At 31.5% G+C, this 22,969-nt stretch overlaps 2 protein-coding genes across 2 annotated transcripts; both read right to left on the bottom strand.

Annotated features, from left to right (window-relative positions):
* Positions 1-830: 830 nt before the first annotated feature.
* Positions 831-4,525, bottom strand: LOC133672774 (uncharacterized). The gene has a single exon (XM_062093302.1). It carries the CDS (start codon positions 3,902-3,904, stop codon positions 1,088-1,090), a length of 2,817 nt encoding a protein of 938 aa, XP_061949286.1. The 5' UTR covers positions 3,905-4,525; the 3' UTR covers positions 831-1,087.
* Positions 4,526-15,663: 11,138 nt separating this feature from the next.
* LOC133672787 (uncharacterized) lies at positions 15,664-20,958 on the bottom strand. The gene is made up of 5 exons (XM_062093317.1): positions 20,438-20,958; positions 19,632-19,868; positions 17,709-17,792; positions 17,142-17,271; positions 15,664-17,051 (listed from the first exon to the last, which is right to left on the bottom strand). The coding sequence occupies exons 1-5, from the start codon at positions 20,737-20,739 to the stop codon at positions 16,005-16,007; spliced, it is 1,800 nt and encodes a 599-aa protein (XP_061949301.1). The 5' UTR covers positions 20,740-20,958; the 3' UTR covers positions 15,664-16,004.
* Positions 20,959-22,969: the final 2,011 nt, after the last annotated feature.

The following is a 22,969-nucleotide window of genomic DNA, read 5'->3' as shown; positions in this document are numbered from 1 at the left end:
CTCGAACACTGAGAAGTGAGAATCCACAGGCACCAAAAGAAAAGGAAGCAGAATCATACATGCTCCCCCCATTATTTCCGTGGGAAACAAACTTAAATGGGTATGGCCCAAAGATGATAATTACTAAATGGGAACTTGATGGCGAGCTTTGCGTTATGCAAGGAGATATCCGTTTCCTGTTAACATCAAGTCACTGCTCCTCGGTGCATGATTTTGCCCATACTAATGGTTTTGGCCATTTCTTTTCCATACTAAAAGCAGATTAAGTCTTTGTTGAATTGAAATTTGACACTAACAGAAAAATGTTTATTTCAATGTCAAGAAAAAGAAGACTACTTTGGGTGAGAAGATATAACAAACATTACTGCTCAAGACAAGAACATGTAGGGACAATACAGGCAGTTTAAAGACCAAACAACTTGCTTCCTCAACTAAGGTCTAAGGCTACTTAGGCAGGACTATGGTCATGATCAGCAAGGCTATTCAGTCAACTCTTTTCATCGAAATTCCAGTCAAGACCCTGCATCATCTCCTAACAGATCAGATACATTAAGCTATGAATTTCCAAGGACTGGTAAACAAAGCGACATTCTCCTCATTGATTAACAAAGCTTGCTAGTAGTAAAACCACGCAATCCCAACCAGATTAAGAAACGAAAATTCCAGGTCCAATTTCAAGAATCAAAATTACCACCATGCTGACAGAACTTGGGATTCAAAGTAATGAATAGACCACTGAATTGTATTATAGACTACACAGGCAAAATAAGGTGAGTTTTGTATTTTACAGATGCAAGAAATTTGATTTTGTATAGAGAAAAAGCAGAAAGTTTTTGGTGCTGAAAGTTATATCCATATAATTCTGTTTTGAGGTCAACATAACTCCCCGAGTTGATACAGATTCTAAAGCCACCTCTACAAAAAACCCAAAAGGGAAAAATCAAACAAACAAGAATTAACAAATTCACCCGTTGCATCAAAGAGTCACGAGGAAGAGCAAAAGGATCTGGCCACACAGATTTAACACCTCCCAATCTTCGGCTCTGACTCTCAGATTTTGCACCCCAATTGATAGATGTCCTGGAAATCAAACCTCCGTGCCCTCTTCAACAGTTGGAAGGCCACCCTCGCTGATAAAGGTTGGATTAAGAAACTTGGAAACAAAAGCCCACAACTTGTAGACATCCTCAAAGTTGGTCAGAAATCCAAGAGATGCTGTGACAACCTCAACCCTTATGAACCCACCTTTTCCGTTATTATGCCCATTTTCCATTGGTCTGCACAGAGTCGTATCTTCAAGGTTCACAGAACCACGTTGCTGTCTTGGGCTATCTAGAATCCTTATGTGACTAAGGAAACCAATGCCAAGAGAGATACCTTCTCTTTCAGCCAGCTTCTGAACAACTTCTGGATTTATTAGCCCCCGGTTTCTATCTCTGACGTTGAAAGCTACAGCTGCACCCCTTTCATATTTTATTTTTGGGCCATAAATGTGTACAAGATTTACCCTTCCATCTCCATCTGAACTGGGTAGCCTGAGTTGAAGTAAAGAAGTTACTAGCCAGTTGATCAAAAATCTCAGCCGGAGAGTAGTTTTGTTCAGACCCAACATATTCACATGATCCAAATGTCGGCAAGTTATCTCAGGTTCCCTTCGATCCCAATCTTGACCATCAACATATTCTCCATCAGTGCTGTAATCTTCATCATCGAGGCTGGTAGCAGATATCTCTCCAGGCTCCAGAGTATGGCTTGGACGCTCTTTGCGGTTGTCCTCCATGCTAAATGATACCCGTCTTTCCCTGCTTGGATGTTCATTCTCTTCCAACCCGAAGAATCTACTACCAGCATATCTACTCCCTTCCCTTCTCCCCAACAACCTGAATTCACCTTCTGTTTCTCGTCTTATAGCACTTTCTTTCATCTCCGAGCAAATTGCAGCAGTTGAGCCATTTGTTAGGTTATGATGCGATCCAGAGGTTGAATTATTGTTATGGGATCTGTTTATGGCGGAGTTTGAAAAGGAGCTCGTTCCCGGTTCTTCCTCAATCTCATGAACATGCAAATCATCTGAGCCCTTATTATTTCTTGAAGAGAGGTCTGTTTCTGAAAATTGTTCTTCTTCAGGAACCTCCTTAACACGGTCCAGTTCCTGTGAAACTGATAGAACAGCAGCATCAAATGACAACATATGGTGGTCATCATGTGACCCCAAGTTTACCCCTTTGTCATCATACATTGGGCTGCCATATATCTTAGATGTTGGTTTTGGAGAGAGTCGCTTGTTGTTCTTCTTGCCAGAAAACCAGAAAGGTGGTAACGGAGAGGCCAGTTTCTGCTTGTTCAATTGGCCAGCATTGTCTGATCCCAAGGGACTCTGACCCAAATCAATCCAGAATGAGTTGTCTGACGATTCATCTTCACTAAAGACAGGGCTTTTCATCACTTCCCCCACTGAAATACTTTCAGTTTCTTCAAATATAGTGCTTGTTCCATCTCTGTCAGAACTGTTCTCATGATCCATCTCAGTCTCGAATACATCCCTCACCTGAGCAGATGTGAAAGCACCAGAAAAGGCAGGCAACTGTGATCCTGGGCGAATTTCTGTGGTTTTTTCAGCATTCCCAGCAACCTCATCATCTTCAACACCAACCAACCCATCCAGCCCATCCACAGAATCACTCAAATACATAGGATACTCAGGTGTAATCTTTACCATTCCAGACCCTGTACTCCCAGACTGATTTTGGAGGCTTCCCATCACTGATTTCTTGATAAGAAGACATCCAAAACCAGTGGGGTCATGTCCGAATACTTTGTAAAATGATGTGATAATGAAGTCAGGACGGAACAAGGACAAACCAAGTGAATCCATATCTTTAGGACCCAATGAACCAGCATCAAGCAATACGTGCCAACGGTTCTGTTGAGCCAGCGCCATCCACTGGTACGAATACTTTGCCCCAGTAACTCTTGACTGCACTGGAAATACAAACAAACCAACTGCAGAATCCTTCTTCCTCCTCTTCTTGTTCAAAATTTGCTTTCTCAAATCAGTGGAACAAAGTTTAAGAGTTGGCCATTTAAACCATGCACTATAGACTTTTGCGCCCTTCTCTTTGGCACTTTGAGCCATCCAATTCACAGACTGGCTCTCGTAATCAAACATGGTCAACAGCTTCTTATTGGTATGAAAAGGGTACGATTCAGCAAGTAATTTAAAGGCCGAGCCTCTACTCACAGTGAAAACAAGACCATACTCATGCTCAGGGATATTCAAATAATCCATTATTCTAGTCTTTATATCATGTTCCACAGTGCCCTTCTCAGCACCACCATACAGAGCATGGTTACTCAAATTGGCAGTTATCTCCGATAAGCTAAATGTTGAAGACTCCCAATAATGCAAAGACTGAAGATATGAAAAAAGCCCAAATCCACAGTAATCAAGGCATACCTTTGGAGACAAATGTGCATATTCATCTGACCTTAACTGATCAACCTTCTCTGACGACTGATACTTTGGATACATCGTGAGGAACTTGGAAAATGCCTCAAGAAGGTCAGGTATAGAATCTTCATTCTCAAATATTCGTTCAGCAGCTAGCGCTGTGGCACGCAAGAATTCTCGCTGCGCATGGAGCCTTGCTAGTGATCTTGACCTCCCAAGACTCTCATCTTGGTTTGCAAGAGTGTCAGACTCCATATCTTGAGATTTAACGAGTGACCCATCTTCAGATGCTTCTTCAAGTGCCTCCCTGAGCTTGTGTTCTTGAAGTTTTCGAAGAATTGATGAGTTCCTCTTGATTTCAAGACTGGATTCAGACCCATCTTTCCTTCTGCTCTTCTTGTCCAACAGCAGAGCAGCACAGTGAGATATAGGTTTCCACAGTGAAAGATGCATCAAATCTTGTAACTTCACAATCAACTGAGACAAAGCCAAGAAAGCAAATCTAGCTCGAGATTCAACAAAAACAGTTTGGGTTCAGCTCATCTAAGAAAAACTCAGAATTCACAAAAAAAGAAGGGTCAGCTTGAAAACCCTAACCAGATCAAGATTTGTTTCAAAGAATCCAACTTTTTTATAAAGAACCCAAAACTATAAACAGAATCTATACAAAGATGTAGGCTTCAACAAATTGCAGGTCAAAAACCAGAGCTCATAATTGAAATGACTCGTTTCACTAAAGTCAGAAACCCCATTTCAGTAAAGAGTACAAGAAAGAAACAAATTTAGAAGAAACCCAGGAAAGCAAGAAAGAGAGAGTCAAACCCTAGAACCCCGAAACCCAGATCCCTAAATCTTGCAAAAAAAAAAAAAAAAACAGTCCCACGCAACAAGCAAGACTGTCAAAAGAAAGAAACAGAAAAAGGGTTTCACGTTAAATGGATACACAGTTTAAAGAACCTTTTTTTAAACACACTTGTATCATCAAGACTCCATTAATACACTCAAGAGAGCTCAAAAAAAGAACCTCTTTCTTTTTTCAGTCCCTCTCTCTCCCTCACTGCACCACATAAATAAAAGGAACAAACAAAGAATGCTCATTTACTATTACTACCGCTATGTAAATCTAATTAAAATAAAAGGAAAATTATATAAGTATTCTACACTTTACTTTATTTTAAACTTTATCTTAATTATTCTAAAAATTACAAAAAAATATCATTTGGTCAATAAAAATTTTTCAAATTACATAAAATAATGAAAATAACCCCATATAATTTTCGTTTATATATATATATAGTCTCAATTTTTTTTCAAATCAAAACTTCAATGAAAGCAAAAAATTATGATGATATCTTAAAAGCAAAGAGAAATTAAACTCGCATAGGAGGACTTTTTGTCTCTTTATTTTTTATGAACAGCTAAGTTATGCAATTATCTTTAAATTCAAAAAAAATAGAAGCATTGTTTGAGATGGGAGTTGTTTGGTGATTATAAAAAAAAATTATATTATTAAAAATTATTAAAAAAATGTTTGACGATCCATATAATTTAGATGGTGTATATAAGGTCGTCCGATTATCAAAATCAGTCATGCACGAAGACATTTGAAGCAACACTTTGTCCTCTTTATCATGGTGGGTTGCATATTCATGGTATAGGTGTGGTTGGGTTTTAGTGATTTTATTTTTCTTTTCCTTTTTCTTTTTTCTTTTTTCTTTTTTAGTCTTGAAATTCATGTGAGTCATTCCAAAAATTATTTCTGTCCTCTAGTTTTTATTTCTATTAATTTTAGCTTTTATTTTTTTTATTACTATATTTTTTGCTTTTAAAGTTTTTTTAAGTTTAAATTATTTTCAAATTCATCCCCAATTATTTTATTTCATTTAGTTTTTTTTATTTAATTTAACTTTCATTCTTTTTATTGCTATTTTGTTTATGTTTTAACCTTTTCAATTTTATCCTTCATCATTTTAGTTTTTTAGTTTTTTATTCAATTGTTGTTCTCATTTTTTTCATTGTTTTTTTTAATTTATTTTGTTTTTTAATCTAATCCCTAATTATCTTATTTCATTTGGTTTTTATATCATATTTGGTTCTCGATGTTTTTATTGCTACTTGTTTTGTTTTTAGATTTTTTCTATGATTGGAAATGATTTCGATACAGTAATCCCGATCTCATAACCCATGTCACTAGTTTTGAATATTATCTTGGTTTAAGTTAGGTTTATTTTTTTAATTTTTTTTATTAGCTCTTTTCAATTTTATCATTCAACATTGGGTTACTTGGACATGAGTTTCGTTATTTGTTTCATTTTTTTTAGTTTATCTCAATTTTATATTTTGGATAGCGAGTTAGTCAAGTTAAATCGGGTTTTTTTCTCGATATTTTATTATGACATTGATTTTTTTTTAATTTCATAATTTGACATTATATTATTGACCCTTACGCTTTGTGATTTTTTTATTTTTTTTTCATGCGATCATCCTGAGTAATTCAGGTAGTTAAGTTAACTCAGATTAACTTGTATTTTTTTATTTAGTTTCAGTTTTTTTTGCTATGTTTTTTTTTTAAATCTAATTTTTTATATTGATCTCATGTTATGGGTGACAAGTTAATCAAGTTAACCTATGTTGATAACGGTGTGTTTTTTTCTGCATTGTTTTTTTTCTAATTATTATTTTTTAATTCTATACTCTAATATTATAAGTCATTGAGGTTTTTTTTTACATAATTATTTTAATCTCCAATATTAGTTCATATTGGTATGTTATTTCCTAAATATTTTTTATGTTAAAAAAAAATGATTCGGATAGACGATGTAAGACAGTGACACGTATCTAGTTTTCTCTAGAATAAAACATAGGCAGTTTTGTTTTGATAATGATAAGTGCTAACCCCACTTTGCTCTCTCTCTCTCTCTCTCTCTCTCTCTCTCAATTGACTATCTCTCCTTGGCAAAACAGTGACAGAAAGGACATTGACTTTGCTCGACCAAATGTAACTGGTGTTCTTGCTGTCTTTAATAATCTTATTATTATTATTATTATTATTAGTAACTAATTGGCCAATTAATTGTTTTTCTCTCATTTTTAAATGATTTATGCTCCGTGGTGGGACCTACTCAGTCATTTTTCTTCACAGGGTCAGTGCTAGAAAGTCAAATAATCAGCTGGTGGCTTGTAAGCTAAAAGCTGTTTTCTGTCCAATCAGGCAGCTGCTGAGTCCAAGCCTCCCTTCCAAGTCAAATAAACTAATGTTTTGCCTGTTTATTTTTCTATTTTGAATGGAAAAAAATGTAGCTATGTATACTGTTTTCACGTCGACAAGATTTTGCTGAATATTTTAATGATTTTTTTTTAAAAAAATCTCAAATTTAGGAAACGGTGCATAATTTAAAATGCTGGTGGATTTGCTGTATGATTTTTCTACAGATATTTCTTTCTTTTACAAGTGAAATCTTATGAAGATATGTTGGTCATAGTATTATATATTAAAATAAAACATAATTTCAAGTGTGCTTTTTTTTTTTTATCTACTGCATGTATGCATGATGCTTGACGTAGGGGGTGATTACTGGGAGGTTGGGTCGGTTTGGACAAAAACTCGATCGAATTAAATCCATTTAAAAAACTAGTTGAAATTAAATTGTTCAGTTTAATTTAAATTTTTATTTAACATCGTCGAATCAATGCATCTTTTAGTTGAGATATTTTTTTAGGTTTTAAGGTATGGACTTGAGAATTTTTATTAATTATCTAATCAATTTGTTCAATTTAATAACTCAATTTAGTTTTTCTTGTTAATTTTGATATTTCAATTTAGTTTAATATTTCAGGTTTTTTCTGTTATTTTGTTATTTTGCTCACCCGTACTTGAAACTGTACTGCAATACCTTGGACCATAGTGTTAAAGGGGCATTGACCTAATTGATGTGTTTTATAAATCGTCACATGTTGAGAAACAAGTTAGTTTGTTTGCTGAATCAATCCATGATCAGTTCGTTAATTTGGGTTCCGCTTTAAGATACTGTATGTTTTTATGGTGTAAATTTATTTTTGAAAAAATTTGAATGTCTTTTTTTAATTATTTTTTTATATTTTTAAATTGTTTTAATATGTTGATATTAAAAATAATTTATAAAAATAAAAAATATATCATTTTAAAATATTTATAAATAAAAAAAATAGTGTTTTTTGTTCTTGCTACAACAAAATGTTGTTGGAGTTGCGACTACATCATCTCAGTAGTTCGTTTATCTAGTTCCGCTTAAAGATATTGTATGTTTATGGTGTAACAGTTTTTTTAAAAATTTAAATATTATTTTATTTTAAAGTATTTTTTATATTTTAAGATTGATTAAGTATATCAATATTAAAAATAAATTTTAAAAAATAAAAAAATATTATTTTAAAATATTTATAAATAAAAAATATTTTAAAAAATAACAATCATAATAATTTTTTTAAAAGAAAAGTTCAATGCAGCGTTTTCTTGCGATTTAAGGTTGTTTCTCGTCGTATTTGCATTTGGGTCCTCTTGTGGCTAGAAGTAGGCGATCGAGCGCAAGACTAGGATTATTCTATGAGTATTTTTATAGAGACAAGACAAGATAAAGCAAAGAAGGTGTCGTTGTTCTCTAAAATAATTAAATCATTTTAGTTTCTAGCCCTCTTTGGTCAACTCTTTGAAGAGGATTTAATTTAATTTTATTAGGGATATTGAATTCAATAGTCCACGACCACTTCTTTTAATTTAATTACGGAAATAGAATTTAGTTTAATGTAATGTCATCATCTTATACTATACTTTCATGTATATATATACCATCAAATCAGATATCTTAAAAATGCATCTTCTTCTTCCTTTTATTTTCCTTGGATTCTACTTAAAAACTTGTCTGTTTTTGTATTTCATAAATATTTTCAAACAAATTTAATTTTTTTTTATTTAAATTAATAATTTTTTGATTTTTTCGGATGCTAATATCAAGAATAATTTTTTAAAAATAAATAGTATTATCTTAATATATTTTTAAATTAAAAAAACTTAAAAACATAACCGTTACCACAACTTCAAATACAGTAAACAACATCTAAATGACACAACCAACTCCTTCACAGTTAATAGTAAAAGTTATTAATGATAACTCAAGGTTTGTTCTCTATAAGTCACCAGTTCGAGTCCTATAAATTTTATGGTTATTGGAGACTTATATAATTGTTAACTTCAGAACTCATGAAATTAATCGAGATGAGCGTAACATTAATAATAATAATAATAATGATAATAATAATAAAAAAAGTTATTAATGCCGGTCAATTTATGTCATGCATTCCATGTTGATGAAGAAGTATTAATGTTTGTGGCCATGACATGCCCTATTAAAGGTGGTAGGTGTTGTGGGGACACCTGTCCTCAAAATAGTCCAAAAACTCATTTACACACTCCTACAACCTTACTAATTCAGCTTGTCAGACGATTAAGTACAAACCACCCATCTACGATAGGAAAATGTTTTCGTTTTCTTTGGAGAAAAAAAAAATCTTTCTTCTTTCATAAAACATTATATTCTTTCATTTACATACTCTTACACCCACCCTATTTATACTTACATTTCAATGTTTTTAATTTTTAATTTTTAATTTTTAATTTTTCAAATTTGTTTAAAGTGGTAATGTCAAAAATAACTTTTTTAAAATAAAAAATATTATTTCAATATATTTCTAAGAAAAAAAAACTTTAAAAAACAACCGTTACCACATTCTCCAACACTTTTTTAATAAGTGTTTTTTTTATAAAAAATATAAAATATTATAATTTTTTTTTGTCATTTACGCGCTCTCAGGGAGTGTTTGAGAGTGTAGTTACAATTATTTTTAAAGTGTTTTTTACTTAAAAATATATTAAAATATTTTTTATATTTTATAAAAATTTATTTGATATTATCACTTTAAATAAATTTGAAAAATAAAAAAATTAAGATAGATACATTTAAAAAACTATATATTTATGTTCGTGAATGGGTACAAAAATGTTAGGTCAACTCCCAAGCAGCCATAAACAGGTCATCACTTGCTACCAGCACTCCGCATTGGATCCCCATTTTCTCAGCGGCAGGGCTTGTGCACATTGCCCCACCTCCTGCTGCGGCTGCCCAAAAGGCGAAAAAGGCCACTAGCTAGCTAGATCACAGTTTACTTTGTTATCCTGAGAAATTGACCGAAGCCTAAAAAGTTGGCTCTAACAGCAGCTTCATATGTCGAGGTTATAAAAGTAATTGTCCGAAAAAGTGCTCCACCTCTTGAAGATAATATCAATTTTAACTTCTTTCTTCAGATTGAATCTTTGACTAATATTTAAAGTAGTTTATTTAAAATATAAAAAGTTACCTTAATTGTTTTATAATTTAGTTGTTTCCATTTATATTTTAAACTTCGGCGGCGCGTGTATAACAATTTACATTCGAAATCATTCTACAATTTAGTCTATTTTACACTCAATAAGAAAATAAATTATATATTTTTAAAATATATATTTTATTTTATATTTTAATCATTTCTATATCCATAACAATTTATATTTTATGATGATGATGATAATAATTTATTATTAAAATAATTTAAAAAAACTAATTTCAGTTAATGTATAAGTTAATTCAAAAAATATCTTTTATTATTGAATAAAAAACAATAGAAAAAACTGAAAATTAAACTGTGTTTTTAAAAAAAAAAGAAAAAAGAAAAAATTGGTCTGGAAATGGGAGTTGAGTTCTTGGGTGTCTCTTAAATGACGTGACGTTGCCACGAGTCAATTTTGATAGCGATGTATGAGTAGGCAATTACAGGAAATAGGTGGGCAATTATGAAAAAATAAATAGAGCTCCAGTATTCAATTAATGAGACTAACACCCAGTATTATGATTCTCGTAATCATAATTTTTAATGGGTGAACTCGATCGAGATTGGAACCAGATCAGCTTAAAAAAAATAAAAATTATAACTTGGTTAATCTGATGGGCTGATCCGGTAATCTAGTAAAACCCTGTCAAAAATCTAGTTACACCTTGTTAATTTTTATTTTTTTTATTAAAACGACATCATTTTAATTATTTTTTAAATAGAAATCGACTCAGACGACCTAGTGATTCAATCAAAACCTGGTGACCCGATCAAAACCCGGATCTTGAACTGGATCAGCCACCAAACTGGGTTTAAAAACTATACTTGTAATTACTACCTATCTCACAATAACAATAATGTAAAAAAAAAAAAAAATGTCATGTTAAAATTCTCTTCTGGGGCATAGGCATGGCCATGAAGGAGGACCTAAGAAACCATAATCAATCGTGGAATTACTACTCTCTAATTCCAGATCATGATTCAGACCTATCAGTTGCCAAACAATGAGACAGTGATTGCAATTTTCAAACTATATAATAAAAATTATTTCACATTTCTTAAAATATATATATATATATATATTGATGCCAATTAAGGTGACATTATTTCATGTCCTAAAAGTCACCTTATTGACTAGTACAAATTGCTGAATGAAATTGTAATTAACGAGGTCAAATTTATGTTACTGGTCAACATTTGACCTCAAAAGAACTCAAGTCAAAAAACCATGTTGAGTTTGTAACTATCTTTGAATTCAATCAATTCTTATGTCAATCTTTATGTCTTGGTTATTGTTTCAGTTTTTTCATGCTTGTCTTAATTAAGAAGATTTTAGACTTTAGCATTGAAATTTAAATTTGAAGTTAACGATCCAGTTTCATGCTTGAACTTTAAACTGTATAGAAATTTAATGATTTTTTTATATGTAAAAAGCAAATTTAAACTTATATAGTGATCAAATAACTTGAATGTTTTAAATACAAAAATTAACTTAACAATTCGTGATAAAAAAATTTACATTAAGTGGATGATTCTTCAATTGATTACAAACACGTACGAAAATTCCTTGATATAAGAACATGAACTAATATTCTTTGGTTTTTTCAGGGTTTTTGGAAATGAAAACCGCAAGTATAGTGCATCACAATGAAAGCTACAAGCCTAATGATTATCGCGTATAAATTACCAACATACAAGCTATTCCTCTATAAACTATGTGTACTAGTTATTATTTACGAGATTACAAGCCTATCGATTCATAATAAACAAATTCATATTAATTGGATGATTCTTTAATTGATTACAAACATGCACGAAACTTTCTTGATAGAAGAACATGAACTAATATATTCTTTGGTTTTTTCAGGGTTTTTGGTAATGAAAACCACAAGTCTACTACATCACAATGAAAGCTACAAGCCTATTGATTATTGTCTATAAATTATCAATCTACAAGCTATTTTTCTATAAATTATATGCGTGCTAGTTATTATTTACAAGATTATAAACCTACCGATAAACATGTTTTGAAGATTCTGAAAACCTAGTTTAATTACGTAGCAATTGTTGTTGTCGAGATGTAGTCTAACATCATTTTTTAAATAAGAAAGTCCACTTACTCTATTCCTTTTAAAGTAACGATTACCTTCATATTTTTTAAATATGAGTTGTAGTTGTTGTTGATCTTTTATCTAGCATTATTTTTTAAACAGGGAAGTCCACTCACTCTATTCCTTTTAAAGTAACAATTACCTACTCGTCTTATTATATTTATTGTTTTAAAATTTTAAATTTCCTTTCGTGACCTAATTTCAAGTTTGGATCTTATCAAATTTATTCAATTTTAATATTATTTTTCTAGTGTAGACTTCCCAATTCTTTATTCAATTTTAATGTATAATAGTTAGGAAGCAAAATTAAAGTTGAACTTGTTTCTACGATAGCACTTGCAAATGATTGACTTGGGATAGCATGTGCAAGACACGAGCTTGCTACCCCAGCTACACGAGTATTTGTGAACCTGATGTAAATTATATTTTTTTAAAATTTTAAATTTTTTATTAAAAATTAATTATTTTAGTATATTTTAGATCGTTTTAATATGTTGATCTTAAAAATAATTTTTTAAAAATAAAAAATATCATTTTAATATATTTCAATATGAAAAACACTTTAAAAAATAACTATAACCACATTTTAATGAGACTCATCACCACCTTAAATAGAAAGTTGAATTACGTCAATGAAAAATTTTCTATTTTTTTTCTAATAATATTTTATAAGCAATGAAACTGTTGATATAGTAAAATATTATGACCAATGAGGATGTTTTTTTATTTATAGATAAAACATATTCATGGCCTATAACCCATTAAGGTTAGAACTTAAAGGGCTATTCAATTTAGAATAAGACTGAAATTTATAGGTTTTTATTTGATTTAATTAAATTATTGCCAGTCATACGGGCAGCTAGGGAATGCAATTGAGTGATCCAATATTAAATTAAGAAATTAAAGGTGTGTTTAGAATGTGATAACGATTATAGTTCAAAGTATTTTTTTTTAAATATATTAAAATAATTTTTTTTATTTTTTAAAAATTATTTTTAATATTAACATATCAAAAAAACATTTAAAAATATATAAAAAAACTAATTTAAAATAAAAAAAATAAAATTTTTTAAGAAAACGTGGTTAGAAACGCTTCCTTATCCTAGATGCTTCCTTATCCTCCTAACACAACTTAATTTTATCGGTTTTAATTATCTAATTTAATCGAACAATATTTCCAATTATACGCAGCACGGGAATGCAATTAATTGGCATAGAAGAATAAGTTAGATATAAAACTCAAGTGTTAGATTTGTTAGTCTTAAGTCTGAATCTCATAATCAATATTCAGGGGAATGCAATTGAATTAATGTGAAGAATATATTTTAAAATCATTTTAAAAAATAACATAATTTCAGTTAATGTCTGCGAATTAATCCAAAGATATCATTAACATGAAATTTAATAATAATAATAATAATAAACTAAAAAATATGAGTTTTTTACTGTACATGCATTACTATTCATCCTCTCATATTTGACTATGGATTTGCTATTCAAAATTTTGCTTCTTTTCGATTTTATCCTCAAACGCTTTTTTTTGCACAACTATATTTTTTTTACCAAATTCAAGGGAAATTAAAATTAAATTTGTGGATCATGAACATAATTAAAAGAAAGGAGATCAAAGTAGAAAAGACGCCATAAATAGATGATGGTTTCAAAGTTCACACAAAAATTTTAATTCAGTCCTCACACTTTAAAAATTATACATATTTGGTCCCTCAATATTTTATCAATTCAATTTTGGTATAAAAATTTATTTTTGTTATTTTTTGATCCCTGGTTTGAAAGAGGAGAGAGAAGTCGTTGGATTTTAACAATAAAGAAAAAAAAATATCATTGACACCGATTTCAACCACCAAAACAGCTGATATTTGTGTCAAATGTCTCCATTCGATAAGTGGAGTTCATATTAGATGTTTTTTTTACCTTAAATGTACCTAAAAATATATATCTGAGTTCAAGAAATTTTTTGGTTTTGAAACGGTTTTTAAGGTTTTTTTAAAACTATGGATAGGTATAAAGATTCCTATGATATTTTTTGTGTTTTTGGGTCAAAAATTAGTTTTTAAGTAAAAAAACCTCAAGCACTAATTTTTTAGCCATTATGGTGGGTGAAATTTGAGCAAAATCAGATGATACATAAAAAAAATGAGACGGATGACATATCATTCGTTCCAGTTGCAATAAAAATAAATAAGGGCTTAAGTGCGCGAGTCCTAACAAAATGAGCCAAGTGGGCAGGGCTTGCCCAATAGTACTTGTTTTTTTTTAAATTAATGTTTTTTATATATATATATTTTTTAAAATTATTATTTTTTTATATTTAAATTAATACCCTTTCTCTCTTTTATTTTTTTATACAACCTTTTTTAAATAAAGATTATTTTTTAGTTATTTTATATGTTTTTAATTTTCAAAGAGATTTTTCTGATTTATCTATAATTTATTTTATCTTTTGTATGGATGGAATTTATTTTTAAAAATAAATATTTATTTTTAGATGATATTTCTAATATGTGCAGTTTCGCATAATATTTTTTCTTTTATTTTTTTCAATCAATTTAATGTGTGTGTCTATTTTCATTATCGTTTGATTGAATACAAAATTATTTTAATAAATAAATTTAACAAACACAATCGGATAAATATCATATCTTACGAGATTAAATATCTTGATCCATCTTTCGATTTTTCAGGTTTTATTTTTAGTTATTGTTTATGCTTTTTTTCATTTATTAAGCTATATAACTATTGATTTATGCACTAACTTTTTGATTTTTAATTAGAATTTTTTTATTTACAAAGTCATGTTTTTTTTATAGAAAAAGAAATATTCGCCGGGGCCAAACAGGTAATAATAAAGCTACATTCCATCCATGTTCATGATTCATTATTGCTTACCAGTCAATAATATAATGGGAAGAGGCCAAATTATCGATGGTCAAGCACAAGGAATGGATTGCATCAAAAGCAGCAAGGAACAAATCATTTATCAGTCAAAAATAATATCATCGGGGAGAGCGAAGTTATTCTTTGCTCAAATCACTAGGCTTCAAGGCTTTGCATGCTTCTTTAACGAGAGGACAAAGAAGAAAGGGATGGCCGACGGTCCCTCACTTGAAGCATGGGTGTGACCACGTCAAATGTAAAGCATTGTGACGTCCTTTTATAGCAGAAAGACAATAGCTAGCTTTGTCGAAACTCCATTTTGAATTTAGGGCAGGGAGTCGGGGATGATCTCCTTTTTGTAATTATACCCTTTTCTTTATTAGGCTTTCTTGATTCATCTTCTCCTTTTTCGTTTTTTCCTCTGTGATGTTGAATTCTTTCCAAGTTTTACCGACAAAGTGTTAGATGAGAATGCATTATAAAATGGAATTGGAAGCTAAACTTTCGGCATTTCGATTGATATTGTTGTGATATTTTTTAAAAGTGTATATATATATATATATATATATATATATATATATATATATATATATAAAGGATCTACCAACCAGAATCATCATGATACAGGAAAAACATGATCATTTTGATTATTAATATATAGTTTTCGTTGATGATCATATATAGTCCATTGAAGTTAGAAAGCTCACCAAGTAACATGGTTTAATTGATGATTATTTCATAAGCATGCCGTACTGGAAGGTTGTTATCCTATGATTTAACTGGAAATAGAGACTAAATGGATATTACTTGGCCCAAGGGGATGCTATTTTGCATTAGCATCAAACTTAATCGGTTAGATTGCTCCAATAAACTTTGAATCCCAAATTTCAACAGATAAGTTTATCCAATCCAAAAGGACCAGGATCTTGGCAAAAGCCAATATGATGTTACAAACTGCACTAAATCCAGCAAACCATAGTTTCTAGCAGCTTTAAGACTGCTGCATTATCAAAAAATCCTAAGCTCCATTCCTGCTGTTGCTGAGAAAAATGGAAAAAGCCCCTGATCTTCATGCTGTTGATTTCCAGGGCATCAACATCTTCAGACTATGTCTTTCCTAGGGTTTTTAATATTCGGTAAGTTTCATTCTAACCTCTACTTCTCAATCTTGTCCCCGGCAACTCGTTGTTTTCATGGCTTTTGCCCATCCTATGCCTCTGTCTCAATCTTGCGCCAATACTATCTGGGTTTGGTTCAGCATGAGTACGCTTCTTGAGCTGACTGCTCTCCAATACAACACGTTTATCATCCTCAACATGCATTTCATTTTCTTCCTCCATGTTTTGGCTTGACGACATGACATTTACAGCTGGTTTAACATTAGAGGCTTTCTCATCCACCCCCATGAACCCTGCATCATCTTTGCCATTACTTTTCCAACGTCTCTGCCTTAATCTTGCAGCAATACTATCTGGACTTGGGTTGATGGCAGATGCGTGTTTCCTTTTATGTTTCAGGCAACTTTCAGATGGAATATTGCCTTCAAATTTTGGCATTGATAATGCAAGATCATCATGAATCTCATGGCAGATGTGTGTTTCTTTCTTCTCTTCCTCACTTTTAAATTCATTTTCATACATGTCTTCAAATTTAAGCATTGATAATGCAAGATCGTCAAGAATCTCATGGGTGCCAGCAGATTCAACTTTCTTGGACCTTGCTTCACTTCCAGAAAATGTCAATGACTTGTCTGTCTGACAAGCTGTAGCACGATTTCCATTGCTTTGCACGTGCTTCTCTTTTTCAAACTCGTTATTCATTTCCTCACATTGAGGCTTCGATAAACCAAGGTTGTCATGAACCTCATGGTTGACCTTTGCATATTCCACATTCTCAGACTTCACTTCACTGCTTGAAAAAGTCAATGCCCTTTTTGTCTGACCATCATTAGCCAGATTTCTGCTGCTTGATATTTTGTTCTCTGTCTTGCTCTTTAACTCATCAAGTATTTTGTCTTCAGATTGATGCTCTAATTGCTCAGCTGTTTTATGAATGAACTGTGGAGATTCTTTGGACACCACTTCCATGTTGGAAAAGGGAAGTGACCTTTTTGCAGAAACTTCATTGGCAGTGTTTTGTAGGCGCTTGGTTTGGATGAGATAGTGTGCAACGGACTTGTAGCCCAAACTTGATATCTGGAAGGATAAGTATACAAAAGGCTTGCTCAGTTAGTTTTCTGCAATAAGGAGTTGGATTTTCATATTTTGTTAAGCTTAGAAAGCTACCTTCCTATAAAGAGTGCCAGTGGGAGGCCACCCTTTTGCTTGTCGGCACAAACTGCAGTTGCAAATTCCACGACATACAGGGCATAACCAATTCGGATTTTCCAAGGATTCAAGTACATGCTCCCCATATCTGCATACCAAGAAAGGAAGAACTGAGAAAAATAAATTTTCCAAATTAAACTGATAAGTTGTTTCTGTCTTTTAGGTTGTGAAATGGGCCTTTTATGATACAAATTAAATAAAAATAAAATAAATAGCCAAATGGCAGGGTTCGCATAGTTGCACTTTTGGAAACCAGGCAAGCAGCCTTCTGATATTATAAAAGGAAAAACAAGTGAGAGTCAGATGGGCAAACCTAGGAGAATTAAATTAAATGAGAAAATATGAGGTCCAACAAAGACAGACTAGCAGAGGCTTTACAAGTTTGGCAGGGCAACAAAAAAAATTGAATTGATTATCCATGGATTGTTTCCGTAGTTAGTGTGCATTGAAACTTAGAATTATAAGCCTAGAAAAGCTTGGAAACTCAAAGCAATTACAAGTCAAGTATATTCTAAAAATATTTACCTCATGTACAAACAATCTCCACAGAACTGTCCCTGGACCATCTTGCATTCGCAGCAGTGAGTACGATAACCAAGAGTTTTCTGCCTGTCAAGTACCATTTTCAATTTGTGAATGATTGAAGTCATATAGATTTTGTAAAGAAATGATTTAAGAACCTAAGTGCAAACATAAATATTAGATAATAGGAAACACAAAACAAGAAAAGGAAAATTTAATTGTTGGATAGATATTCACATTAAAGCCGTCCAAAGCTATTTTGATCATTTATTTCTAACTGCTAAATTTCAAGGAAAACAAGTGATTGTGGGAAAGCATTTTCTATTGAACTTCCACTTTTCAAAAGTTTATTTGTTTTTGAACCATGTGCGGAAAAAAATATTAAATTTTAAAATTTGAAGCTTTTTCCACTGATCAATCAGTCAAATAATAAACAACTTGAGAATCAATGATCTGACAAACCAATTTAACATGCAGGTTATTGTCATGAATAATGCAAATTGGCCCATTGCTATCAATATTCAGCTCTACTTCTCAACAATTAAAGCGAGTTCAATTTTGTCAAAAGAAAAATATATCAAACCTCATTATAGCATCATATCCTTAACAAAACCTTCTAAAAAAGAAACAGATACATTAATTGGTATAACAAGTTCAATTGTTTTCATCTCCCCCCTCTTCCACCAAGCTCCATTTACTGCAACAAAACTCTCAGCAAACTTCTCCGCAAGTCCCAAACACTCCAACCACTTCAGACACCAAGCCAGGTCCTCCCTTTCCTAGCATTTTGGCAACTCCTAACCTTGTCATTACTAGTCTCACCAGCACCACTGCATTAACTATAAGATTGCAGCATTGATATGCTATCATTGCTTTGTCAACCAGGCACAAGTTCCCTGTTCCAAAACCACGACATTTTAACACTACCACAGCCCCCCACAGTCCATTCCCAGACCTTCAGTTACAACTTCTTTTGTTACCACTAGCAGTGCATCCCTTACAACAACACCACAAACAAAAACTTGGGTATTCTAATGCATATTTTCAGAAAGCCAGTTCAGTTAATAATGGAAAGAAGTTGGCATTAAGATTTCCTTCAAAACTTGTGCCATATCAAGATTTACAGAGAACTTTTAACTAAAATTAAAGCCAACTTCTACGCACTATAATCTTTTTGTTTCTTATGATATATTCAATGTGAATTTTGTTACTGTTGTCATTAGCTGTACTAGCACACGATACAAACTAAGCATTCAAATCAATTCATGATCCTCACACACAACCACACACGCAAATATGGCCATGCCATTTGTTTATTGTTGTTAGTATTGCTAACATGTTTTTATCACTGGCTCCTCTTCAAAAACTATCTGAAAGCTGTAAGAAACCCCAACCATTCACTTGCAGTAACCTAGAAATGCTTTACTGAGTGTTTGTTCATCTTTGACAGTACTAAGAGGTCAAATAGCAAAGAAAGTCAGCGCTCTTTCCATGAAGCAGCATTTAAGGTACTTCTTACAGAAAGAGGATGTGAAAAAGGTTATAATTAGAGTGAAGATTACTCTATGGATAGACATACCAACTTAAGTTTTAGAAGCACAAAAAGTCCACCAATTTAAGTTCTACGAAAAGTAATTTTACAATTATGGTTACTATATGCCCTAAAACTCATTTCAGTAACCTTCTCAAAGAACAGCACTTCTAATCACAATACTTTACTCATCTGTGCACTACCAAATGGACACCTCCATGTCTTTTAGAACAATTGCATGTCAAACATAGCTAAATTTGTTGGAAAGCATGTGAAAAAATGGCACGCTTTCTTGTTAATAATAGGATTACTTTCGCAAAGGCATACCTTACTACCCTCAAAAGATAAGTTTAACGCACGATGACATACAAATGGAGTTCACAAAGCATACTGACCTGCATTGGTGGCAAGTCTTTCCATTTATCGGATCATAAATTCTCTTTCCATCCTTCCCACACCCATCCACAAAAAGCGTCCAGCTCCTCTCGGTGTTTCCTAACAGCTTCTCATGCTCTTCCGTGTATATCTCAGGCTTTGATCCCACCTCTTCCATTATATTCTCATCCTCTAACAATCCATCTTTCTTAGTCAATGCCACTTCTGAGTAACTAACTGGAGTTGAATTTTGCAACCTAAGCTTGCCCCGAAAACAGAAAAGAAAAACATTAAAGTGAGACAATAATTCACATGAAAACAAAATTAGTCTTGAAACCTTATTCCTAGCCAAAAATACAAAAGACCCATGTAGGATTTGAAAATAAATGTTATACCACTACACCTATCATAATTCCAGATTCAATATTTACAAAACTAATTAAAGAAGTTTTATCAAAACACTTGAAAGATACAAAATTTCATCACCTACTTGAAAATCCCTGTATAAATTTTTATTTAACATAAAAACACATAAAAAATTCTATATTTCATGTCCTTTTTACTTGTTTTCATGTTTCTAGCTAGTAACACAGAGAAAGATAAAAACTTTAATAAACTCAAAAGAGCATATTATATGTTAAGATATTAAAAAAAAGCCTCAAATTATGAACTTTAATCAAACCCAGTTGATAAAATATTCTTTCAAAGCCATAACATTCAAAGTGTAATAGAAATCCCAGAATTTAAAACATGCATTAATTCAATAAACCACAAAATGGGGTGAAGAATAAAAAAGAGGGGGGGGGGGGGGTCATGCTACAGGCACCTAGAGGAACGGCGAAGAGGCCCTCGTGGCAGAAAGGGTGTGGGGTGTTTCGTCGAGGAAGGGCTTGTCCTTGGAGTTCTTTTAGAAGGAGCAGTGCAAGCCTTGAGCTTGAGAGAAAGGTCCATGAGACCAAGTTTTTGCATTCTTTCAAGGTTTTCTTTGATTCTTTCTTCTCTCGTTTGTTCGTAGACAGAAATCTTTGGGGTTTCGTGGAGCTCATTGTTGTTGATTTCTTCATTTGGCCTTGTGTTTTTGTTGGGCTCTTGGTGATCTCGTGGCCTTCTCTTTCTCAAAGTTGACATTTTTGAGCTTTCTCGGTTCACTCTCTCTCTCTCTCTCTCTGATTTTGGCCTCTGTGTGTGTGGTTTCTCAACGGTAATGTTTCTCGTTTTGGATTTTGAAATGGAGGATGGAGTTAGGAAAGTTGGAATTTGGGATTTTTAAATGACACCAATACCCTTTACAGGTCACAAAATCTCCCCTGTTTACACTCTGTTTTCAAGGGTTCTTCTGACATAATATATTTTGATGATACCATTCTTGAAGGGAGGGAGGAGGAACCTGAATTTGCCTGGGCATGGTTGCACTGTCCTTCCTAACAGGAGCATTCTCAGTTTGTAGTTAAAACTATTTTTCCATGCTGGTGGTGTTTTACATGCTTTGTAGAATGTGTTTTAAATATTTTTTTATATTAAAATATATATTAATAATATTTTTTATTTTTTAAAAATTATTTTTAATATCAACATATCACATGTCAAAATGATTCAAAATATACAAACTATATTAAATTTTAACAAAAAAAAATTTAAATTTTTTTTGGAACGCCGCCGCAGCCGCGCCAAACCTATATTTAGAAAACCTAATTTTTATAACCCAATTTTTTTACTCTATTTCAAAAATAGTTTTCTAAGAAATTCTAATAATATATATTCTTAACACATTCTCGTCATTTTCTTTATTTTTAATGTTTTTTTTTTAATTCAAGATTTAAAAATTTATTTTTATGCATTTAGCTATTAATAATTTAATACGTTCATTTTAAAATTATTAATTAATTTTTAATGTTAACTTTTTTAAAATAAAAATATAAAAAGTAAGAAAAATAATATATATATATATATAATGTTTATTTAATTCAAAATTTAAAAATTTATTTTCAATATTAATACATTCATTTCAAAATTAGTAATTAATTTTTTTCATTAAGTTAATATTAACGTTGTTTTTTTTATTAAAATCAAAATCCAATATATATATATATATATATATATATATATATATATATATATATATATATAAAGACAAAATAACTAAAACGTCAAACAAGAAAATAAAGTCAACAAAATAAAATCTAGTTGTTAGGAACCAAACAATAGAAAAAAAATATTATATTGCCTGTGAATAATAAAAACAAATTAGAATAGATTTTGACAATATCTAGCTGCCACCTGCACAAAACTCCACCCTCATTTTCAATGTCACTTCCAAAACAACACCATTTTGCCAGCACCTAACATCTCACCGCCCAACGCCAGCTCCGTTCTACTCCTCCACCATGAGCTGCCCCACTGAAACTCACAATCACAGCCGTTATGGGTTCCTCCATCTCCACCGACAACCATCCACATTGCCGGCAATAGCTCAGCCACCCTTCAGCAGTAATCAATGATAGCATCTTCCATCCAACAACTCAACCACTGCCTCATCCAAGAGCAGCAGCAGTGTCGCCCCTTTGGCCACCATCACTCAAGTCTTTCTCTCCTTGCTAGCATAAAAACCTTGCGGCAGACCTAGCTCATGTTCTGTTGTGAGTTTCATTGTAAGTCAGATTAAAAATTATTTTTTAACACAGAAAAAAAGAACGTGTGAGTGTTGTTAGTTTCAAGAAATCTTTTTAATTATGAATCAAAAAGTAAATAGGTGTATTTTATCAAATAAATCAAGAATAATTTGCATAAATAAAATATTGAAAAGAGATATTGATACAAATTAAAAATTAAATTGAAAACTGAGAGATATATACATATAAAGATAAATAATCACGTACAATTGAATCAAAATAATTTACCGGTATAATTCTTTATTTTCTTATAAATTTAATTATCTAGAAAAAAATAATTTTTTTAGCTATGTGAGATGTAAATTAGAATAAATATTCAAATATCTTAGACAATCCAAACTAAAAAAAATATATCTATTTAATTAAAACGTGGTTTTCCCCTTTTTGTTGGTTTTTTTTACTAGAATGTTTATTTTTTTTTCAAACAAAAGCTTATTAGAATCATAAATATCGCACGAATGAAAACCAACAAATAATTTGTTTTTAAAAATAACGAATATTTGTACAAAAAGAGTGTTGGCTAATTGTATAAAAAATGCAATAATCTTATTCAAAAACCAAGTATAAATTAAACTATATTTAATAAAAAAATAATTATTTTTAATGAAATTTAATTAAAATAAAAAAGAATAAAAAAATAAAAAAGGTTCACCAAACAAAGACAGACACGTAGGTCTGGATGACTAAGC

This window comes from Populus nigra, chromosome 14 (assembly GCF_951802175.1).
Source record: "Populus nigra chromosome 14, ddPopNigr1.1, whole genome shotgun sequence".
Classification (NCBI taxonomy): domain Eukaryota; kingdom Viridiplantae; phylum Streptophyta; class Magnoliopsida; order Malpighiales; family Salicaceae; genus Populus; species Populus nigra.
This window is presented reverse-complemented; position numbering and strand designations above follow the sequence as displayed.